Source organism: Sander lucioperca, chromosome 6 (genome assembly GCF_008315115.2).
Source record: "Sander lucioperca isolate FBNREF2018 chromosome 6, SLUC_FBN_1.2, whole genome shotgun sequence".
NCBI classification, from domain to species: domain Eukaryota; kingdom Metazoa; phylum Chordata; class Actinopteri; order Perciformes; family Percidae; genus Sander; species Sander lucioperca.
The window spans coordinates 25618024-25640825 of record NC_050178.1 but is presented as its reverse complement, the minus strand read 5'-3'; the positions used below and the strand labels follow the sequence as shown (position 1 = coordinate 25640825).

At 43.2% G+C, this 22802-nt stretch overlaps 1 protein-coding gene across 1 annotated transcript in view; it reads right to left on the bottom strand.

Moving 5' to 3' along the window:
- Positions 1–3628: 3628 nt before the first annotated feature.
- The window catches only part of LOC116052795 (dedicator of cytokinesis protein 3-like), a 171042-nt gene continuing 151868 nt past the window's right edge, over positions 3629–22802 (bottom strand). Inside the window, exons 39-55 of the mRNA XM_036002229.1 lie at positions 22523–22671; positions 21299–21385; positions 21024–21128; positions 19448–19589; positions 18396–18562; positions 17022–17108; positions 16349–16528; positions 14723–14806; positions 14342–14458; positions 12736–12866; positions 11608–11752; positions 11147–11228; positions 10875–10993; positions 10637–10724; positions 9627–9746; positions 5850–5935; positions 3629–4633 (exon numbers count right to left, since the gene is read on the bottom strand). Coding sequence (XP_035858122.1) covers positions 3938–4633; positions 5850–5935; positions 9627–9746; positions 10637–10724; positions 10875–10993; positions 11147–11228; positions 11608–11752; positions 12736–12866; positions 14342–14458; positions 14723–14806; positions 16349–16528; positions 17022–17108; positions 18396–18562; positions 19448–19589; positions 21024–21128; positions 21299–21385; positions 22523–22671 — 2585 coding nt within the window. The 3' untranslated portion in view covers positions 3629–3937. The remainder of the gene's footprint in view (positions 4634–5849; positions 5936–9626; positions 9747–10636; positions 10725–10874; positions 10994–11146; positions 11229–11607; positions 11753–12735; positions 12867–14341; positions 14459–14722; positions 14807–16348; positions 16529–17021; positions 17109–18395; positions 18563–19447; positions 19590–21023; positions 21129–21298; positions 21386–22522; positions 22672–22802) is intronic.

Genomic DNA, 22802 nt, shown 5'->3' with positions numbered 1-22802 from the left:
TACTAACTGGTGCTTTGCTGAAAGAGGAGACTCTCCTCCCCCGAAAAATGCTCCCATAGGTCGTTTGTTCAACAGCTATTATGATCTATATTTAGGTTTATAGTGGTGTCCATAGTAGTTACGACAGGAGCAAGATAGATACTGCTTTTTGTTTGATGAGTTTCTCTCCGTTGTTGTGAATGATACTATCTAAAGAGGCGACCTCTCACTCCCTCTCAGCTGCTGCGGACAGAAATAAACTCAGACTGCTCTGCTGAGTCATGTGTCAGACTCTTAAGCCTCTGTGTGTGGACAAAGAATTGCAATTTGGATGCTTTTCATGTTCCTTAAAATAAACATTAGACATTAGAACAAGAAGTAACCCGAGAACCAGTCCCATGACGGCTCCAGCTTCAGGGGATGGTTAAAGGACAACAGGTTTATTTTCACTATCATTTTGACCAGAAGGTTTTGTGACGTTACAAAAAAACATGGCCGTTGAATTTTTGGCCGGGCGGGTCAAAGAGTTCATTTCGGACACTCGATGTCGGGCTAATTGGTTCCTAGTGAAGATGTAAATCTTTTAAAAAAAAAAAAAAAAATTAATTTAACAGTTTAGAAAGTTTCTAAACAACTGTTCACTGTAGTTTGTTGGGGACTATTTTCAACGACGGATTCATCCACATTGTGTGTTCTAGTATTTATGGAAACAGGTTGGTGTCTGTGAGAGTAAAAATTAAAAAAAAATACAATACAGAATATCACCAGCCATATCTTTAAAGATGCAGTAGGTAAGACTAATTAAACTAACTTTCTGTCATATTTGCTGAAACTGACCCTATGTTCCAGTAGAACTACATGAAGCAGGTCATTTAAAAAAAATTTGGCTCCTCTGTCATCCACCGCTCCCTGTTCAGATGCACCAATCAGGGCCGGGGGGGGAGGGGGTGTCTAACTGCGTATCAATCACTGCTCATGCACACGCATTCATTCTCCCTTGTGGGGGGAGGGGCTTAGGAGACCATTTTGGGCTTTAGCGGAAAGGGGGGGAAGGACTGAGAAGTTCAAATGTTTTAGTCCTGGATCTTCACAATCCTACCTACAGCACCTTTAAACATTTCTCTCAGAGGTCCTTTGTAATTCAAGTCTGTGCACATAAACCGTCTCACAAAGGTCACAGTTCCCCGTCGCTGTGAGTGAGAATGTGATCCAGCATCAGGCAGAAAACACTGAGCATGTTTGACTATCTGTGAGACAAACAGCTAACAGCTGTTCACAGTTCAGTTTGGGTTCATTACAAACAGCAAGGAGAGGAGTGATTAGACGGATTATACAGCACGACAGCATGTTCCTAATCCGAACTGGTGGCTAAAAGTAAAAAGTTTGACATCTTTAATACACAACAAAAAAAAAATGAAATAGAAAAGTAGTATCCTTCACAGTACTTTTACACCGAGATTAAATCTTGTAGATTTAACATGGTTGGTGATTCTAAACTTTAAAGACATCAGTGCACACAAGTTCTCCAGCAGCGCTTTTTAGCTTTGTGGATCGTCTCTGTTTGAGCTGTCAATGAATGAACATGCATATAAAATTGATTAATTAAAAAAATGTACAGTCATCACAGTTCATTACTTTCATTAAAAAAATTCCCCAAAAAGTGTATATTTATTATAGTTAATATTCTTTATGAATGTCCTTCCCTCCGCAGCTAAAAGAAAATTCCTCACAGGTTGACAAGGCCTTTATAACATCACACGTTTCAATAAAATGACTTCCTGGCCCCTGACTGTGTGTGTGTGTGTGTGTGTGTGTGTGTCTTTCCTGTTCTTTCAAACGAGTGCACGTCATGTCCCATCAAGCAGCTACGAACGGCTCAGGAAGCCATCTATCTTGCATATTTCTACATAGGTTTCACCTTCAATCAAAAAGGGTAAGGATTAAATATAAATGGTATTTATATACTTCTACATACTGCTTTACATTTATCTACATACGTTGATGCTTTTGTTGGTACAATATAAATACTTTTCGCTCGTCGTCTGTTGTTGATTTACAGCATCAATATGTCGTTTGATTGGTTGTTACGGTGGAAGTCTAGTGTCTAGGGCTGCCCCCTCTTAGTCGACATCCACACCACTACGTTTTGGTTTAAAAAACTAATATCTTTTGTTATGTTTACGCCTCACGTCCACACTACTCCGGTGTTTCCGAGCCCCTAAAACGGAGACTTTTGGAAACAGTGCTGCCGCCATTTTGGTTTGAAAACTGCGGGGTTGTGTTGTAGTCTGGACGGACACAAACGGAGACATTTGGAAACGAGAACGCACGTCAGCTGGTCTTATCGGCTAGGTAGCTTCCAGACCTTTCAGTAACAGTTCCACCTGTCTCAAAATGCTGCTTAAAGTGCTCATATTATGCTTTTTGGCTTTTTCCTTTCCTTTATTGTGTTATATATCTTTTTTGTGCAGGTTATAGGTTTACAAAGTAAAAAAGCCCAAAGTCCCCCCCAAAGGGACTTACCATCTCCAACAGAAAACACTGTTCACAAACTGCTCCAAACAGCTCTATTGTAGTCCAGCCTTTACTTCAGAGACAAACGTGGTCACTTTGGAACACACGTTATAATGCTCTCCTAGCTGCTAGCATGGCACGCCCTCATACTCTGCTTCTGACTGGCTAGTAGTCCTTACCTAGGTACTGTCAGGGCACACCCTCATACTCTGCTTCTGACTGGCTAGTAGTCCTTATCTAGCTACTGTCAGGACACGCCCTCATACTCTGCTTCTGACTGGCTAGTAGTCCTTACCTAGGTACTGCACATGTGCGACTCCCAACAAAGATAGAACAGAAGTGAGATGTCTCACTCTGTAGCTAAAACAGAGAGCTCAACACACAGGGTGAAAAGAGGAGCTGCAGCAATGTGCAGTACAACAACAATATGGTGTTTGTTTGAAAATTAAACCATGTAAACCTATTCTGATATAACCTCTAAATACAATTATGAACCTGAAAATGAGCATAATATGAGCACTTTAAAAATAAAACATAGCAGAGTAGATGTAGCAGTAGTCGATTAGTCGACTAATCTAAGATTTCTTTAGTCCATTAGTCATTTTTTATGCTTTTTTTCCATGCTGAATGACTTATTCAACAAAACTTCTGAGCACATCTCTGATCAACACAAGATCTAGAGCGGTGCTTTTACATTCTTCTCTGTGGAGAAACTACAGATCTGTGGCTTAAACCAACTAATGGATTAGTCGACAAAATGTTAGTCGACTAACAACTTCTTCAGTCGAGGACAACCCTACTCGTGTCTTCATTATTATAATTCATTTGTTCTATCCTCATCTAGCATCTAAATAAACCCATGCTAATAATTGTCCCTCTTTATAAAAATATGTGGAGATTATAATTCTTTTGTTTTGGTGCCTTGTGTTGTTAAAGTGCTGCTTGTCTAAACGTCTTAAGAGCGAGGTAACAACGGGGTAGAACTCTTAAACCTTCTGAATGGTGTTTGATTAATGTTATCAATGAAAATAAGTCAATAACTAACAAACATTTCTGTGCAATTTCAGTACAGGTGTGACAGAACTTAGAGATATGGACATTATCATGATGGATTTAAGTGATTAAATAGTTGTTTGTGACTGAACCAAACAAACGAGGCGAGGCGTGATCACAGAAGGATGCGACATGAGAAAGATCATTTGGTTATTAAAGGAAAAATCTTATTTTCAGGTGTTGAACGCGGAGAACACAGAGCTGCTGAGGACGGGGAGACATATTTACATTAGTTTAGTTTTTGGAGCAGAACGACGACATCTCTCAGCTTCAGTTCGGCTCTCACTCCTTTCTCTCACTCTCTCTCTTCTGAAAAAAAAAAAGAGTTCATATTCTGTTTATTTGAATTCCACGAGTTTTTTCTTACAAACCGTCTCCGTCCACTGGCGTCTCACTCCTCGCTGACGCCGTGCTCCCACGCCACCTTCGCTTGCTCATCCTTGGTCGCGGCGATGATGGGCTGGGAGATCTTGCGTGGCATGGGCCGGGGGGCGGGAGGGGGCGGGGCCGACTGCGTGTTGTTCAGGGGGTCTTCCTCGGGGATACAGCCCTCTCTGAGGTAGGGTTTGGGCGGCAGCGCCGGCGGGGGCTCGTGGAGGTGGTACAGCGGCGGGTGGTGGGGGAGGTAGTGCGGGTGGAAGTGGTGGTGGTGGTAGTAGTAGAGGTGTTGGGGGTGTGGCAGCCCGTCCTGCTGTTGTTGTTGTGGAGCGCCCGTGGAGGCCGGACCCGGAGCCTGGGGCTGGATTTGTCCGCCTGCCTGAGCCGGGGTGACCCCTCCCGGGGCGGAGTGGCTGCGGCAGGGCGGTTTGACTCCGTCCAGGACTTCAGGCTCCGAGAGGCTGTACCTGACGGGCTGGTAGGGCGAGTCCAGGTCTTCCTGGTCTGTGGTCCAGGCCTGGCTGCTGGGGACGGACTCCAGGGTGTCTGTGCGGCTGGCCGGGCGGTCGGAGGAGGAGGCCGGGCCGCCGAAGTTGCTCTCGCTGAGGGAGGAGACGCCTGAGCTGGCGCTGCCCGACAGGGTGGAGTTACTGCCATCCAGGATGGACTGTGGACTGGTGGGCGAGGCAGGTATAGGGTGCAGGGGAGACTGGAGGAGAGAGAGAGAGAGAGAGAGAGAGAGAGAGAGAGAGAGAGAGAGAGAGAGAGAGAGAGAGAGAGAGAGAGAGAGAGACACAGAGAGAGAGAGAGAGAGAGAGAGAGAGAAGAGGGTTAAAAGGACAGCCAGTATGTTTAATTGTATCCCTTTTCGACTAGTATTACCAGGGGACCTCATGTGATTCCTCCACACAGTTGCTAGTAGCCAAGGAGGACACGGAGGATTAAAAAAACATGATGGACTCTTCCGAAGAGGTCATTATCTTGTAGTTTTATGTCCTCTTTGTCTCCAAAGCTGAACGTTGCTGTTGTCCTTTCTCAGTTTCTGCAGCGGGAAAGTTGCCAGACGACACCATTTTGTGAGTTGTGTGTGAGAGTTGTGTGGAGCCGATAGTCTTAATTAGCTTTATAGCAACTCATTTGGCAATGGCTTGAATGTAACGGACGTTCATTAATATAATAAAGTTGCACACTATAGCTTTAAAAGGGCATAAAATATGGTTATCATTTGCACTCATAATAGTATGCCTGGTATTAATAAGTAGGGACAATTTTCTGCAGATTTTAAACAAATAAAATAAAAAATAAAAATGTCATCCTGGTTCACTGAGAACTGTAAAAGAAATCTGCCGACTCCGTTTGGGTCTGATAATAAGCCAACTGATTTGCTATAACCAAGCTGATAGCTGCAGGGTCACTCCATCTAACAACCTCTTGCAGCTAATTTGTATTATTTCATTTTCTTAAATGTAAAATTTGGACTTAAAACAGCTCGTGGCACAAAAAATTTAGCACCACACGCTCACGCAGTGTTTGAAAAAAAAAAAAAGGCGAAGAGAAAAAGGACAGGATGAACTGAAGTAAGTCAAATGTTGAGTTTAGGAATCAAACTGACAACAGGAAGGTTAGAGGAGTAAAAAGACAGAAACCAGACAACGAAAAGAAAAGAAGAGGAAGGTATCTGCTGTGGGAAAAAGCAGAAACTATAAACGGGAAACCAGACAGACACGAGGGAGACAACCTTTGATTTCTTTAATCTTCTGTTACGGTGACACACAGCACCCTGAAATCAGTTTGTAACTCAGATAGTAAAGCCTTTCTTTGGGGAGTGCAGACGTACAGACAGGCTAACAGACAGACAGACAATCATCCAGACCAACATCAGGAGTGAGGAGTGAGGAGGAGGAAGAGGTGTAGGAGGAGGATACCTTTCTTAAGGAGCGCGCGGGGAGAGCTGGAGGGAGGTCGCTGACCTGGTGGTGGAAAGCGTCAAAGTGCATCGACAGGTGTTGCCCTACAGGGGGAGACACAGCAGGATCGGCTGAGAGAGATGCACACACACACCTCAGACCAGAGAAGAAGAAGAAGAAGAAGAAGAAGAGGAGGAGGAGGAGGAGGAGGAGGAGGAGGAGGAGGAAGAAGAATGGCGAGGGGGAAGAAGAGAGGGGTTGAGGCTAGATGGGATACAACTACGGCGACGACTAGTTAAGTTTAGGAACCGAAACGACTAGTTAAGTTTAGGAAAAAGATTGCGGTTTGGATTAAAACACTCCTGAGGAACGAACACGCGTTTACTGGGTGAAAATATAAAATTATATTATTATTATTTTAGCCAAGATACTGTGAGATTAAGCGTAATTTTGCGCAACTTCCGGCTGAGCTGCCCTTCTAGCCACAACCGCGAGGGGGAAGAAGAGGAAAGGCTGTTTTATGCTTCTGCGTCAACTCCACGCCGTAGCTACGCCCTCGCTCCTACGGCGTCGCGACCCTTTCAGAGTTCTACGTCGGGGGTTGCTTTGCATCGCGTTATGGCGTTTCACCGCCATAACGCTAGGGGGTGATAAGTCTGAGGTTATTTGCAAGGTGTCTGCCAGCCAGTTTATGTTATGTTAACAAGCTAACTTTAGCACAACTGCCCACAAAGTACTGCTTGCTGGCGAAGTGCTAATTTCAAAACGTTACTGACATATAGACCCTTTACAAACAGATAACCCCGTCATTGTAACCAAAATATGTCTGAGTTTTAGAGCCCGACCGATAAAGGATTTTTAAGGCCGATACTGATAACAAATATTTGATGATTTAAAAATCTGATATTCCGATATATCGGCCGATATATATAAAAAAAATAAATCCAGAAATGCGTAACAAAACATAAACAGATTTCCCTAACATTAGTTATTTGTAGTTATTTATGAGTCCTCACTAAAATAATATAATAATGCCGTTTAAAAATAAACTTCTTTGTTTTATTGTCTCAACAGAACAGAGGAACATCAAAATATATTCAAGTTCTGACAAATAAAATGTATAAAATTACAAACCGTTTTTATTTTATTTTTTAAATATTCAATTATCAGAATCATTTGTCATTATAAATGATTCTGATGAATGAATATTTTTTAATCGGCCATTATAAATGCCGATACCGATAGTTTGGAAAATGCCTAATATCGGCCCGCCTATATATCGGTCGGGCTCTACTGAGTTTATTTGCAAAGCTGATGTCAGTGAACTAGCATGTTGCTACTCCCCACACTAGGCTGCTTGAAACACCGACTATCAACACGCAGGACCAGTTGACCAATCACAGTCCTTGAGGTCTGCGTCGCCTCGGCGCAAAGTTAGACATTTTTGGAGGTGCACGTCGAGCTACGGCAGAGGGCTCGGAGGGGTCTGCGGGGGTACGCCGTCGAATCGACGCAGAAGCATAAATCAGTCTTAAGAAGATGGAAAGAAGGAAAGAAAAACGGAGAGAGAGAGAGAAGTGGGCAGGAGGAGGAAAGAGGTTGGAGCAGAGAGGAGGTGGAGGAGTGTGTGGAGGAGGGGAGGAGCTTTGAAGCAGCTGTTTTTATAAAAGATGGACGACATGACAGCTCCCCAAATGTGAAGCCCAAACATCTGGATCGCCAAATAAATGATTCCCAAAGATGTTTTCTGTCATTGAGGTAGTTCTGATCACGCTGATGTTTGTCAAAGTTAGAGCTGGGCAATATATCGATATTATATCGATATCGTGATATGAGACTAGATATCGTCTTAGATTTTGGATATCGTAAAACTGTAATATATTAAGTGTTGTCTTTTCCTGGTTTTGAAGGCTGCATTAGAGTAAAGTGATGTCCTTTTCTGAGCTTAGTTCTAGCTGTTTTGCCTTTACACACTTTGTCATTAAATCGACATTTCTGATGATTATTTATCAAAAATCTCATTGTGTAAATAATATTTTGTTAAAGCACCAATTGTCAATCCTACAATATCGTCGCAATATCAACATCAAGGTATTTAGTCAAGAATATCGTGATATTTGATTTTCTCCATATCGCCCAGCCCTAGTTCAAGTATTTGGTTTAGTTATTTGATGCTATAAAAACGTGCTGAAACGTCATGATTGGCAGCTGGGACTGACTCGTGATTGGTCCGGTAGATGTATGTGGGACTTTGATACCGCGGCTCCACCGCCTTGATCACTACTGCGCAGACTCTGGCTCCAAAATTACAAGACGGCGGCGCCCGTATCCGGGGGATTTTGGCTTAACGTTTGGACAGCGGGAGGAAGTGGAGACGTGTGGTCCATCTTTATATACGGTCTGTGGTCTAAGGGGGTTCTTTCAAATAGCCTTTAACTCCTTTAAACTCCAGTTTCGGGGGATTTTTTTGGGGTTTTTAAATGGGAGCTGGTCAAATGGTTTTGATTCTATAAATAATAAATAAAACATCTGCATGGACAGACGGAAAAGTTGAAGGACAATACCGGTGCAAAATGAACCTAGGGGGTTAATAACACATATAATAACACACAAGTTGACTGTTCTCTGGGATATGTTTTCATGCTAATCGAATGTGACCAGTTTTAGCGCAAACCACTAATTAGCTTATAACACTAGTCGTCGGGGCACGGGTAAAGTATGGCGTCCGCCTGTATATGTGAATGGTACTGTCTTTCTAAACTATCTTTTTATTAAACTGTCTGTACACTTACAAAGTTCTCAATGCTTCGGTTTACATGTAGGGACCCTCATTATGATGCCGTGGAAGTGTGGTGATATTTTGAGCCTTGTTAGTGGTATAGAAATAGCGATTTCTTTTTACTTTACCCGTGCCCCGACTACTAGCGTTATAAGCTAATTAGCGGTTCGCGCTAAAACTGGTCACATTCGATTAGCATGAAAACATATCCCAGAGAACGGTCGACTCGGTACACACGTGTTATTAACCCCCTACCCCCCACTTTCTGCCGAGCCTCGAAAAATTATATTGTACATCCTCTGTATAAGAAATATAACTCACCACTTACTGAGTGATATGAACAAGATGTATTATTAGCAGAACGTGTTTCTAGTGCATTTAGAAAGGCTGTTTTTGTGGTGTTGCTTGGTCGGGAACTTTTTGCTCACAGTGGCAGGAGATGTCCATTGTGTCATTATCAATTTTTGAGAATATATTTGATCTATCTGACGTCATATTTACACACAATATTCACACAGGAGCACAAAACAACCGCACAGGAAAGCCGACAGTCATAACACGGAGAAAAAACACCCTGCACCCAATGTCATATGAATTAATGACAATAGATAAATTGAGTGGCTCACATTCCGCTGTGTTTAATTAGACTTCATTGCAACAGCAGAAATTCTATAAGATAATGATGAAGCTCAAACATTTGTTGTTTTATCAGCGGAGCTTAGCCGCTCCTAACTGGAATGATCTGATCTGTTATAGAAGTCATTAAAAGTAAGGTAAACAAGTAATAAAGTGACGTATGAAGATGTTCATACCAAAGTAGACCAACAGGGACATTTCTGACAAATTAACACAACAACAACAACAACACAAAAATATACACACATACATAACAAACAAAGCCACTTTACACACATAAACACAACAAAACACGCCGGTGACACAAAAACAGACACAATATAACACACACACACACACACACACACACACACACACACACAGTTAGCAGAGCGTCATACCGTGAGGCAGGTTGCGTGGGGGAACCGGAGGCGCCAGGACACTGCCGACATGAGCGGAGAGGAACGGGAGGGCTTCTCTGGTACCACTGTCCAAACTCCAACTGCTGGGAGTGGTTAGGACTGGAGGAGGGGAGAGGAGAGGAGAGGAGAGGAGAGGAGAGGAGAGGAGAGGAGAGGAGAGGAGAGGGAGAGGAGAGGAGAGGAGAGGAGAGGAGAGGAGAGGAGAGGGAGAGGAGAGGAGAGGAGAGGAGAGGAGAGGAGAGGAGAGGAGAGGAGAGGAGAGGAGAGGAGAGGAGAGGAGAGGAGAGGAGAGGAGGGAGAGGAGAGGGAGAGGAGAGGAGCGTAGAGGGAGAGGAGAGGAGAGGAGAGGAGAGGAGCGGAGAGGAGAGGAGAGGAGAGGAGCGGGAGAGGAGAGGAGAGGAGAGGAGAGGAGAGGGAGAGGATAGGGAGAGGAAGAGGAGAAGGGAGAGGAGAGGGAGAAGAGAGAGGAGAGGGAGAAGAGAGGAGAGGAGAGGGAGAGGGAGAGGGAGAGAAGAGTTAGGGAAGAGTTAGGGGAGGAAAAGGGATGGTGGGAGGAGGGGAGGAAAGGAAGAAAGAAGAGTGAAAGAAAGGAGAGTGGAGAAGATAAGTAGACTGATATTTGACACCTTATTTTGCTCACTGTACTGTAAAGGCTGACAGTAATATGTACTAGCTCTACAGAGCGAGTGAGAGACGTGGATTGGGTTGGGAGTGAGTACCGACGGAGAAACAAAGTGTCTCCCCTGTACTGACCACGGTCGGAAAGCACAGGGGAGACACTTTGTTTGAAAAGTCAAGCCTCTCTTCGATATCATGTTGTACACGGAGAAGGCGCCGCAATGTGATGTCACATTTCTGGAGAGGTCCATGTCAGGCCTTGGCGTAGGGTCTGTATCTACGTGTACCTGCATACCTACATACCCACGGCGTAGATTCAACGCAGAACCATAAATCAGGCTTAAGTGTGAACGAGTGGCTTGAGCTCTTACCTTTCTCAGCGACGGAGAGGTTAGGGTCACTGCAGGGTTTGCATGGACCGATCACCTGATGGAACAACGCTCGCTGGAAGTTCGTTGGCTGAAGAGGAAGAGACAGAAAAACGTTAAGGTATCCAATCATACAATAAAATAGAATCACCGGCTGGCACAGAAGGATGTAAAGAGAGATGGAGTACAGATAAATACAGGTTCAAAACTTGAATAGAAAGTCACTCCCAGCCCTCCGTACCTGTCCATTCTCAGTGATGTTGGTGTACATGGCGCTGCTCGGTCTCTCTCTGTGTGGCGGCAGCAGCATCAGCATCTCTCTGTTGTGTCTGTATTTGCCCGGCAGAGAAGGAGAGCCAACTGCAGACAGACAGACAGGCAGACAGACAGACAGACAGACAGATAGGAGATACAATATGAACAAATGTGTATGCATGTGTTTAAAAAATAAATTCTCCGTTAGTCGACCTGTGACCTCCTGAATGTGAACCGTACTGAATCTGAGCTGCTTACCTCTGATGGTGGAGGGGGCGGAGTTAATCATCTGAGAGGGTGCGGAGTGGGTGGAGCTTAGGCTGGAGGAGGAGGGGCTCGCCTGCAGGGAGAAAGTAGTGACAGCAAGTAAATAAGTAGTAATAAGTAAATTGACTTTACACAATACTGCTGAAGCATGAGCGCAGCTTAGGGCTTTGGGAAAACACTGATTGACATTTTTTTTTTTTTACAATTTTCTGACATTTAATAGACCAAAACAACCAATCGATTAATCCAGAAATGAATCGAAAATAATCGTTAGTTGCAGCCCAAGTAGATAGATTTTAAACGTCATTTACTACTAATTTCTAGCTGTTTTTTCAGTTTCCTTCCTCTTTAAACCATCGTTGTGCTGCTGTTCCATGAGAATGTTCTCTCTGTGGATCAGTGGTGTTATTTCATCTCTTTCATTGACCCCGACAGCGCAGGGAACCACTGACCTGCATGCGGTAGAAGTCCTCAGGGTGCTCCACCACCATGCCGTCAGCCAGGATCAGCAGGCTGCCGACGTTTCCTGTCTCGCTGGAGTTGTGAGAGGAGAGAGAGGAGGAGGAGTTGCGCACCGGAGTCAAAACAGCTATGGCACTGGGAGGAGGGAACCAAAGAGAGAAGCAAGGAAGGGACCAAGGAGGGAACCAAGGAGGGGACCAAAGAGGGAAACAAGGAGGGAACCAAGGAGGGAACCAAAGAGGGGACCAAGGAGGGAACCAAAGAGGGGACCAAGGAGGGAACCAAAGAGGGAACCAAGGAGGGAACCAAGGAGGGAACCAAAGAGGGAACCAAGGAGGGAACCAAAGAGGGGACCAAGGAGGGAATCAAGGAGGATATCAAGGAGGGATGGTGGGAAGAAAGAGGAGCGTAGAAGGAGAGGGATGGAGGGAGAAGATAAGGAGGGTAGGGGGGAGAGAGAGAAGGGGTAGAAGCACAGGGAGGAGAGGAAAAAATGGACCAAGCGAGGAGCCATGCATAGTACAACCGAAACAACAACCCAAACATGCATGTAGTATTTTGGTGGGATGAGAGCGATGCAGGAGTTTGCAGCCAAGATCATGCAAGAAGCAAGATATGGGGTGGTATGATGGGAGAGGAAGACAGAAAGAAAGAAAGAGAGAAAACGACAGAGAGAGAGAGAGAAAAGGAAAATTGTGACGTGTGCAGCGGACCATAGAACAAACACAGATGCAGCTAGGAAATTAGCGAAGATCGTCGAAGAGAGACACAGCAGATGAAATCAGTGGTGAGCGTTGTGAAGAAAGATGGAGCGGACAGTGAGAAGTTGTGTGTGTGTTGACTAGAGCTGCAAAGATGAATCGATTAGTTGTCAACTATTAAATGATTCGCCAACTGTTTGGATAATAGATTATCCAAATAATTCTTTAAGAAACAAAAGAAAAAGGGTTAACTAAAGAAATGAAGTAAAACTAACAAACTAATCGTTAGTTGCAGTCCTAGTGTTGTCTATACAGTGTGATGAGGATGTGACGTCTCACTTGAGGATGAAGTGAATGTGTGGGTGTGTGTGTGTGTGTGTGTGTGTGTGTGTGTGTGTGTGTGTGTGTGTTGCTGACCTGTGTTGGTGCATGAGTTTGAAGCTCTCGGGGCTCATGGGGCTGTGAGAGGCCAGGATCCCTCTGGGAGTGTTGGCTCCTGAACCGGCCTTTTCTAACCCGGGCAGACCCTGCAACGCCACATAGAAACACTGCTCTGAATATTCACACCGGCCACGTGCATTCATCCACGTATCGTGTGCCAAAATTAAGATAAGAATACGCCCTTTATTGTCTCCTTCAGGGGAAATATGTCTTGGGCAGATCACACATACAATTGTCTTATATTACAGATGCAATTTACCCCAGGTAACATTCAATTAACCTCACACAAGACCCCCTACCTCCCCCCCACATGCGCACACATTACATCACAAATAAATCCAAGACACAAGTGCTGTGCAGACACATTCACATGTCGGATTGTTGGATTAATTGGGACCTAGAAGAGGTGAAACGTTCAAAGTTGAAACAGTTCTGATTCCCAGCAGCGACACACTTCTCTTAGCTGAAAGCCCGATTACTCTCTCTTTGAAGAAGCTGCTAATTAGCGTCCTTCGCTGTGAGGATGATCCACCCTTCCAGCACGGTTCCAAAAGAAAGACCCTCTTCTGGACAACATGTCTTTTTTCAGACTAGTGGGAAAACAAACATCCAAAATACACATTCATGTGTTTATTTTACTTGACTTTGTCTATTTCTGTCTGTAGATTTGTCTTAAATTCAACAAAAGTTAGAATTAGATAATGCCTCACATTTCAGAAAACATGCAATACAATAAAGAAAAAGTCTTAATGTAATTTATCAACTGGTGAAGTTTGATGGTGATATATCTGATATTGGATAATAAGTTTTGTTCTCAGACTCATTTAGCCAAAAATCTCCACTTCAGCAGAACCTACAAACACCAAACTTCCCACTTCCCAAGTTTTTTACAGAAAGTCTTCGTTCATATGTCATTCATAGCATGATTTATACAATATATTTATTCATAAAACATGTAGAAAATTGATATTTTTTCTGGTTTCTGAAAGAATTTTCTGATTTGTGGAGTGATATAAACAGATATCCAAAATCTCCTCGCCACTTTTGACTCTAAGGGGCCATCCACACGGAAACGCTTTTTGGTATACACGCACGTTTTGGCCGATCGTCCAAAGGAATCCTGTAAACACACTGCCTGAAGACGCACTTTTTTGAAACCTGGTCCCAGGGTGAAAAAATTCCGAAAACGCCGCCCTCGCATCTTCGTTTGGACGGCGAAGAAGCATACTTGCGTATCGATGATGTCACCGCCACACCCCTCGACCTCTAGCCTTCGACCTGTTATCTTGTGACGACGTCTCATAACAACAACAATTCACTATCGCTCCACACAAACGATTCTGGTTTCCTTGCACTAGCCATTTTCGTCGTCTTCTCCGTTTTTTGGTGAATTTCTGTAGCAGATACAGAGCCACCTATAGGCCTGGAATATGAAGTAGCGTGTTGAGTCATTTACAACTGGATCAGTTTGGACGAAAAAAAGATTGTTTTGGTACGTGTGGACGTGGCCTAATATGTCAGCAAACACGTAACAGGATCTTTATCCATTGTTTACTCTCTGCGAATGTTCTGCTGCACTCACGTGGCAGAGGCTGCTCCGCATCATCTGGAACTGATCGATCAGCTTCTTGTGCAGGGGACGCATTTCTGGGTGCACCAGCTTCTCGTGCATGGCCAGGCCGACTCCGAGGATGTGAACCTGCAGGGGAGAAAGCAAAACATTGTTGGGTAATGCTTTTATTGTGCAGAGAGAGAGTCGATGTTAGTCGTTTCACTCGCTCAGAGATTTCTGAAAACTCTCTCCTGTGACTCCCAACCCAGTTCTACTTTAGTGGTTACTCTCTGTGACTGTAGGATGATCCATAATGATTGTGGTGAACCTCTGAACTTCTGTCTGGTGCTTAAATCAGGTTTGTAAATGAGCGCACATGTGGAGCATATAGTTGGTTGGATAAGGTCTCACCTGCTCCTGCATCAGGTCTTTGAGCTGTGTGATTTTCTCTGTGTCTTCAGGGTGGCTCGTAATGTACTCCTTATCAAAGAAAGCCTGGTGACAAAGAAATCATAGCACACAATACGACTTAAAACATGATCAAATTACAGAGGACATGAATGCACCTTTATTATTGTCTTTAACCCTTGTATTGTCTTCCCGTCGACCGTGCAACTTCTAAATTTTTCTCGGTCAGAATTTCAAATACAAACTTTTTTTCAACGTTTCTCTTTTTTCTAAATTTTTGAAACTTTTCCCATCGTTTTTGTCACTTTTTTGGACGTTTTTGAAGCTTTTCCTGACATTTTTTGTGAGTTCTTTCGATGTTATTGTCACTTTTCTGTTGTTTTTAAAGCTTTCCCCAATGTTTTTGTCACTTTTTTGTCACTTTCTTCCAAGTTTTTTTTTTGTCACTTTCTCCGATGTTTTTGTCGATTTTTTCTGCGCTTTTTTTGGGGACTTTTTTTTGTTGTTTTTTCCCCACGTTTTTTAACGTTCTTTCATCAATTTTTCTTCAAATTCTATAAAATTAAACAAAACACCCAAATTCAATGAAAGTAGTGAACTGATCATTTATTCGACTTGTGCAGAGCGTTGTACGGAACCATCCATGTTTTTGACAAATTTCTGATATAGAAACTTTATGAAAATGGGTCAGATTTGACCCGAGGACAACAGCAGGGTTAATAAATATAATTAATAATACGCTGTGGGTTTATTGAGCCTTTTCGGAACATGAAACAAAACATCTTCCCAAAGGCTGTTACACACCGGGGGGATTGACAAATAAACGACTTGTGAATCGCCTGTGAATATTTCGCATCAAAACTATTTATACTGGCAATGTTGTGGTTTTTGCCAAAAGCTAACATTGAGCTACCATAAACTCTAAGTGAATTGTTGTTGTTTACTCTGGTAAACAGTTGCAGTGTAGTTTATATGTCTAAGGCTTTTATTGTGAAAGGTAAGAACGGAAAGAGTGTCTCTGGCAAACGCTGCCCAGATGCAGCCTCCTGATGTTACATTATGATCCTCATAATAAGTAAACTAAAGATTATTTTTGGGGCATTTTTAGGCCTTTTTTTTGACTGGACAGCTGACAGACAGGAAAGGGGAGAGCGAGAGGGGGGAATGACCTGCAGCAAAGGGCCGCAGGTTGGAATTGAACCCGCATCTGCTGCGGTAAGGACTGAGTCTTTGTACATGGGGCGCATGCTCAACCAGGTGAGCTACCAGGGCGCCCCACAACGTGATTGGTTGATGTTTTATTTGCACTGCAAAAAGCTCAGAAAAACCGTCCACGTTCCGAGAAAGAAATTGCATTTCTTTATCGCTGTGTAATATTCGCGATCTGTCTAAAAGTACTCTGACATATATTAACGTGCAAATTAATTAAAAAAATAAGTTCCCAGAGACTTCAGCCACCAGGCTTGCAATACACTGAGGGAAACCCTGAATAGCACATATAAACGTCCCCGGTGTGTAAAATCCTTAACTTTCAAAAACAGACATTAACGTGCCAACAGCGGTTACTATCAAAAGACTGTCGACCTGAATTTAACATTTAACATTTAGTGTTAACGCCTTTTGTCTGACCTCTTGGTATCTGGCGATGCCTCCGTTCACGGCGGCATCGATGACTCCGTTCAGCGTCATGCTGAGCAGGTTGATGTTGCCGTGCAGCTGCTTGTGCTGGTACTGGCCGATGAGGGTCCGCAGCTCCTGGTTCTTATTCTCCACCACGGAGAGGGCGTTTTCTAACGGACTCACCTCCACCTGAGGGACGGACGCAGAAGGACACCATAAACAAACTCAGCCGAGCTGGGCGGAATGGAGAAAATCAGATATCACGCTACTCTTTACAAAATACATCGATGTGGATATTGCGACGATATTGTTGGGTTGACATTTGTCCTTTCACAAAATATTTTCACAAGTACATTTTAGATAAATAATCGTCAGTAATGTGGATATAAAAACTAAAGTGGGTAAAGGCAAATAATAGGGTTCCGAAAAGAAAATCACTTTACTGTAATGCAGCCTTTAAAACCAGGAGTAAACTACACACATATCACGGTATTACACTATGTGTATATGTATATCGATATATTATCGATTTACTGCCCAGCCCTAATAGAGAGTACAGTGAAAGTTTCCTGTGTGTATTATTATAGATTATCTTTTGAATCTATATATATATATATATATATATATATATATATATATATATATATAAAAAAATATCTTTTGATGTGTTTCATTCACTCACCAGCTCTCTCTTGTCCACCTCGAACCAGCGTGAGATGCCAGGCAGAGGGTGAGTGAGGATCAGCGTCGTCCTCTCGATCCAAAGACTCTGAAATAATAAGTTGAATATGTTTATTTGATATAGCACCGTTTACAGACAAAGTCACAAAGAAACTGCCCTGAAACCACACAGTTCAAGATTGTGATTGTACAAATATGTTCAGCATTTTCTAATAAAAAACAAAGGGTATGTATTTATACCAGCACCTTGGCATAAAGGCTTTGGGTAAACAGCAAAACAGTGGTTGCACACAAGGCACTTCTGAATAAAGTCTGCACTCATACATAAAATACAAACACCAAACACCACCCCCCCCACCCCCTCCGACCAGAAAAAAAAAAAGACACATCTGGTGCCTCCTTTCTGTTGCGTTTGGTTTTCCGCTTGGCCGGGGGGGGAACTCCCTAGCTCAGAGAGAGAGAGAGAGAGAGAGAGAGAGAGAGAGAGAGAGAGAGAGAGAGAGAGAGAGAGAGAGAGAGAGCAGTGGTGGTCGAGCCAGTTAGGCAATGCAGGAAGAGGGTGGTTTATGGCTCAGATGAAGAGTGGCTGCCCTTCAACCACAAGATTGGCTCCTAACACTTAAAGTGCTCATATTATGCTTTTTGGCTTTTTCCCTTTCCTTTATTGTGTTATATATCTTTTTGTTCAAATATAGCTTTACAAAGTGAAAAAGCCCAACGTCCCCCCCAAAGGGACTTACCATCTCCAACAGAAAACACTGTTCACAAACTGCTCCAAACAGCTCTATTGTAGTCCAGCCTTTACTTCAGAGACAAACGTGGTCACTTTGTAACACACGTTATAATGCTCACCTAGCTGCTAGCATGGCACGCCCTCATACTCTGCTTCTGACTGGCTAGTAGTCCTTACCTAGGTACTGTCAGGGCACGCAGGAGGTATATGTGTGTTTATTGGATTATCAAGGGATATGAGTGAATGTCTTTTTCTGTCTGATTTGATTTTGATTTGTTCTATTGAGTTTGCACTAATCCATACAAAACTATAAAACACAACGTGTTTTTTTTTATGGAAAGAGATATGAAACCTCTGTCACTAAAACTCAATTTATGATAAAAATAGAACACAAAATAACTGAAACTAACAAAAATTCACACACTTCTAGTGAGTCATAAGTGATGACTGAGAGGGATTACTTTTCTATGAGTGTCTACATTGTTTTTTTTTAAGGAAAGCATTGCATATAATACCTTTAAGGTTTACATTATAAGAGTCTATCCTGGAGCAGTTGGTAGAAATCAAAATGTGGAACTAAATACTTTCAGAGAGGAGACAAATCTGCATATTAAAAACAAAATGATATGAAGGCAGTCTCACCTTGAACTCATTGTCTCTGTCTTTGGGTCCTTTGTGGAAGGGTCGGTCGTATCGGAAACGCCGAACGTTGTTGACCCGGTAGAAGCTCTTGATGCGATCGGGGACTCTGTCCATCTGGAGGACGCTGACGCTGTCCGGCACCGGAGTCACCGCGTAGATCTGCAGGTCTGAGCCCAGGAGGTACGGAGGTCAAAGAAAGAACTGGACAAAAGGAGCATGTAGACTCAGGGCCCTATTTTAACGATCTAAGCGCACTGCATGAAGCGCATGGCGCAGCTGCGTTTAGGGCGTGTTCAAATCCACTTCTGCTAGTTTGACAGCGGAAAAAAGGCTCCGGGCTCATGGTTCAAAAGGGTCGTACTTAGTGTCTTCATTAATCAGAGGTGTGTTTTGGGCGTAACATACAATAAACCAATCAGAGATCATCTCCCATTCTCTTTAAAAGCCAGGCGTGTTTGGACCTTGGGGCATTGCTGTTATGATGGAGGATTTGCACCGTAATATTATTATTTGTAATCTTTTGCATGTTTGTGTGCTGCTGCGCTTCCCTGTGTGTGTGTAACAAGCATAGTGTGCGCGCTGTACATAAGCCTAGGAGCATTTTACTAATGCTCTGTTAAAATAACAATGAAATGCTGCGTTATTGACTTTAGACCAGGATTTTGTTGGTCAATGGCGCGATCACTTCCCACTGCCTCAAGATAGCAATACGCCCAGAATACACCTGAACACACCTCCCTGTAAGACCAGCACGCCCATGGGCGCAAAGATGGGCGCAGGTACATTTGCTATTTAAACGACGCGGGCGCTGGATGGGAAATTGACAACTGCGCCGTGCTTTGCACTGCGCCGGGTGCAAGATAGGGCCCGTAGAGCGGTTTGACTGGTGTTCACTGTACACTTTAGGACCCTAAAAACTAACTCAGTAACAAGAGTTTACACCTACAACAGTATGGTCATGATGTTTATAAGAGATATTCCAGAATAATTCTCATAATAATCAATAATTTGTTTTGTTCCAGAGATGCAGAAAACAGTCTACTGAAGGATACACTGTGCTTCACACTGCAGAATGGCTTCGTCGGGCTGATTGGGGTGCTGCATCGCAATGGCCTGCGGGAATTCTCCCAGCATCCTTTGCTGGAAGGCCTCTAGCCTTTCGTAGTCATGTCCGCGACAGACAAACTCTTTGTTCTGGTGTGAATGAATTAAAACAAAACACAGACAAAACAAATGCAAGTATTGAAAGCAAATATAGTATCTTTATATATATATTTTTTAACCAGCAAGCTGCAGTAGTAAACCATCTTTAAAGCCACATTCACTCAAAAGATCTGCGACAAGATGAAACCGTTTTAGAACGCTGAAAGGAAAAGTTGCAGCTGATCAAGTCAGTAACAAACGAAAATGTTTTTAATGGAGGCTCAATGAGCGCCCGCAAGTGCGAGAGTAACTTAAAGGAAAAATCTGGCCGATTTTTACCTGAATCTTGATCGTTAGAAATTTCCGAGTACTGTTGATAGGAAAAACACTGACCAAAATCGGTGCTAGCAAACTGGAGTTGCTGCAGCTAATGGCCAGAGCTCCTAGTTAGCTAAAATGCCAGTTGTGGGGGCATGTTCTTAAGAGTGCCTTTCTGCCTCTTAGTAGACACAAAATGCAATTATCTGTGCAACATGAACAGGGCCCTTACACTACGCTCCGATCTGCACACTACTGTTTACCATTGCCTGCAACAACTGAATTCCCACGCGAGACTACAGCTAGCCTTCTCCAACGCTATCACTGTGCAAGCCACAGGCATCATTTGGACCGTTTCCATGTAGTTACATAGTCACTGATATGGTCATAACCACTACAGTGCTCAATTACCTATTTTTGAGGGGGAATAAACTTCATGTTTTCGTCGCTTAAGGCATATGACCTCCGTGATCGACTCTTCTGGGCTTTCGGTGAAGCGACCGATGGAAAAAGAGGTCGGTGACAGTACAAACTTTGAATTTAAACGGTTTCTTCACAATGTCTGAGATGAAAACACATCTTGTTGTCATGTAAGGGCCCTGTTCATGTTGCACAGACATTTTAATTGCATTTTGTGTCTGTTAAGAGGCAGAAAGGCACTCTTCAGAACATGCCCCCACAACTGGCATTTTAGCTAATTGGGAGCTCTGGGCATTAGCTGCAGCAGCTCCAGTTTGCTAGCACCGATTATGGTCGTTTTCTTTCCTATCGACAGAACTTGGTAACATCTAGCGATCAAGATTCAGGTAAAAATCAGCCGGAATTCTCCTTTAAGAGAGAGAGCGGCGTTAAAACAAAGCAGTCAATCAGAGAAATAACGCATTGTTTTTGCAGTTTCTTCACAACTAAAAATGAAACTGTAGCAAGCATCTCATATTACTGTCCTCATTCATATTTTAAGATGCTACAAATGATATCCAGCTACAAAAAAAACCTGAAGTCGAAAGTTAGAACAGAAGTAAACAGGGTTGTTGCTCTCGTTGTAAATCTGTGGTCTGGACTGGGCTTAAGGCTTTTATATGTTTCATTGATAACATTCCAGACAGTACACCTGCATTAGTGAGCATTTATAAAAAAGCTACAGCGAATCTAAAAGTTTGAACTCACTCTGAGGAAGAAGGGGAACTTCCTGCCGTAGAATCCAACCCTGAAGAACTCCGGCTCCAAACGCTGCTGCTCCATGATGTTGTCATAATATGCAGCCTCCATTTTCTGCACACATGCACACACAAACGGTACAGAACTCATGTTGTTAATGTTCTCAGGACACGTCAAACTGAGAGCGATATTACGTAACGATATCTTAGCTGTTGCTGTGTTTTGTCGATTGTGAGTCACTGATGTAGCAGGAACCACAGTTTGTGACATGTCATGCAGCTTACCCGTATCCAGCTGAGGCTCTGGTAGTCGTACAGTGATTCATACTGGAAGGCCAGCTCCCTGCACAGAGGGATGCCAAACTCCCAACACTGGTGGACACACACAGAAACACACTTCTTTAGTGTGGCTTTAAGCAAAGAAAAAAAACAGTGCTCACAATGTTCACTTTAATATGAGCTCTACCCTAACCGTTGTTGAAGTAGTCAATCAACAACTGTGCATGACCTTTTCATTCGATATATTAGGAACCCCTGTGTGTGTGTGTGTGTGTGTGTGTGTGTGTGTGTGTGTGTGCAATTAAAAAACTGAAGGGAAATTTAGTCCAACGTTATTTTATTAAAGAAATTGAACATTGGTCTGAAGACCAAAGGCACCTTTTTAAAAAACGGAATGACATTTTAAAGTGCAGTTTTCTTCTCTCTTTCAATAACTCAATAAAATATCCTGGAGGGTCTCTTGCCAGGGTTTCCCCAAAAAACGACGAGGGCCCGTCTGGGGCCAGTCACAAATGTAGAGCCAAATAGTTTCTGTGACAACATAAATCATGGACGGAATCGCGAAATTGATGAATGAAAAAAGCTATAAGACTGATTCCATAGGGCCTCGCATTAAGTCAGTGCTAAAATCTAACTGGACATTTCAAAATAGGACAATGTCTAAGTTTCCAACCGAGTCGTAAAAAAACTGTACTTTTAAAAAACATCTTAACATTAACAAATAATTCCCAGTGGCTTATTATTATTAAAGTTTATTTAGATAGGGACGGATACAAAAAGCACAGATAAGCTGATGTAGTGTCCTAGTGTTTTTAGCTGAAGCTAATTCACAACACGTGTCCCTAGTAGGGCTTTTGGTCAAAAATAAAAATACAGATTAGCATTATTAAAAATAAGATAGAGATGGAATGAAATGAAAAAGGAAAAAAAGTATACAGAGAGAGCACAGTGTAAAAACTAAATATGAGAGCAATATTGTTCCTGAATTAGCCACAATTTGGTATTTTTTTTGAAGGCGGCTAATGTTGGGATACATTTCAAGTGGTCCGCCAGGCTTGCAATATACTGAGGGAAACACTGCTTTCGCAATGCTTTTACTGCCCAGGTTGATATCTCACCTTCACCACGTCACTCATTTCATATATTAGAACTCAATGTGTATAGTATATCTATCTTGTGCATCTGTAACACTGCTGTCTGTGTACAGCTGTCTTGTCCTCATCCTCTCACCTTCCCCTTGTTGAAGTAGTGGATGACTTTGCGGCAGAGCCCCTCCTTGCGATGCCACTCAGTCTGAGCGGGATAATGCAGGAAGTCCTTCAGAGGCCGCTGGTCCCAGTGCAGCAGCTCCCAGTACAGCAGCAGAGTGAACGCAGCCTCTGTGGACGCACCAGCCAAGTCAGGCATCTTTCACACACTGTGTATACTGTATATATATATATTTACTGATATCACAAAGTCTGCCAGGATACGGTAACAATCTGATTCAGTTCAGGGGCCTGTGAGGCGA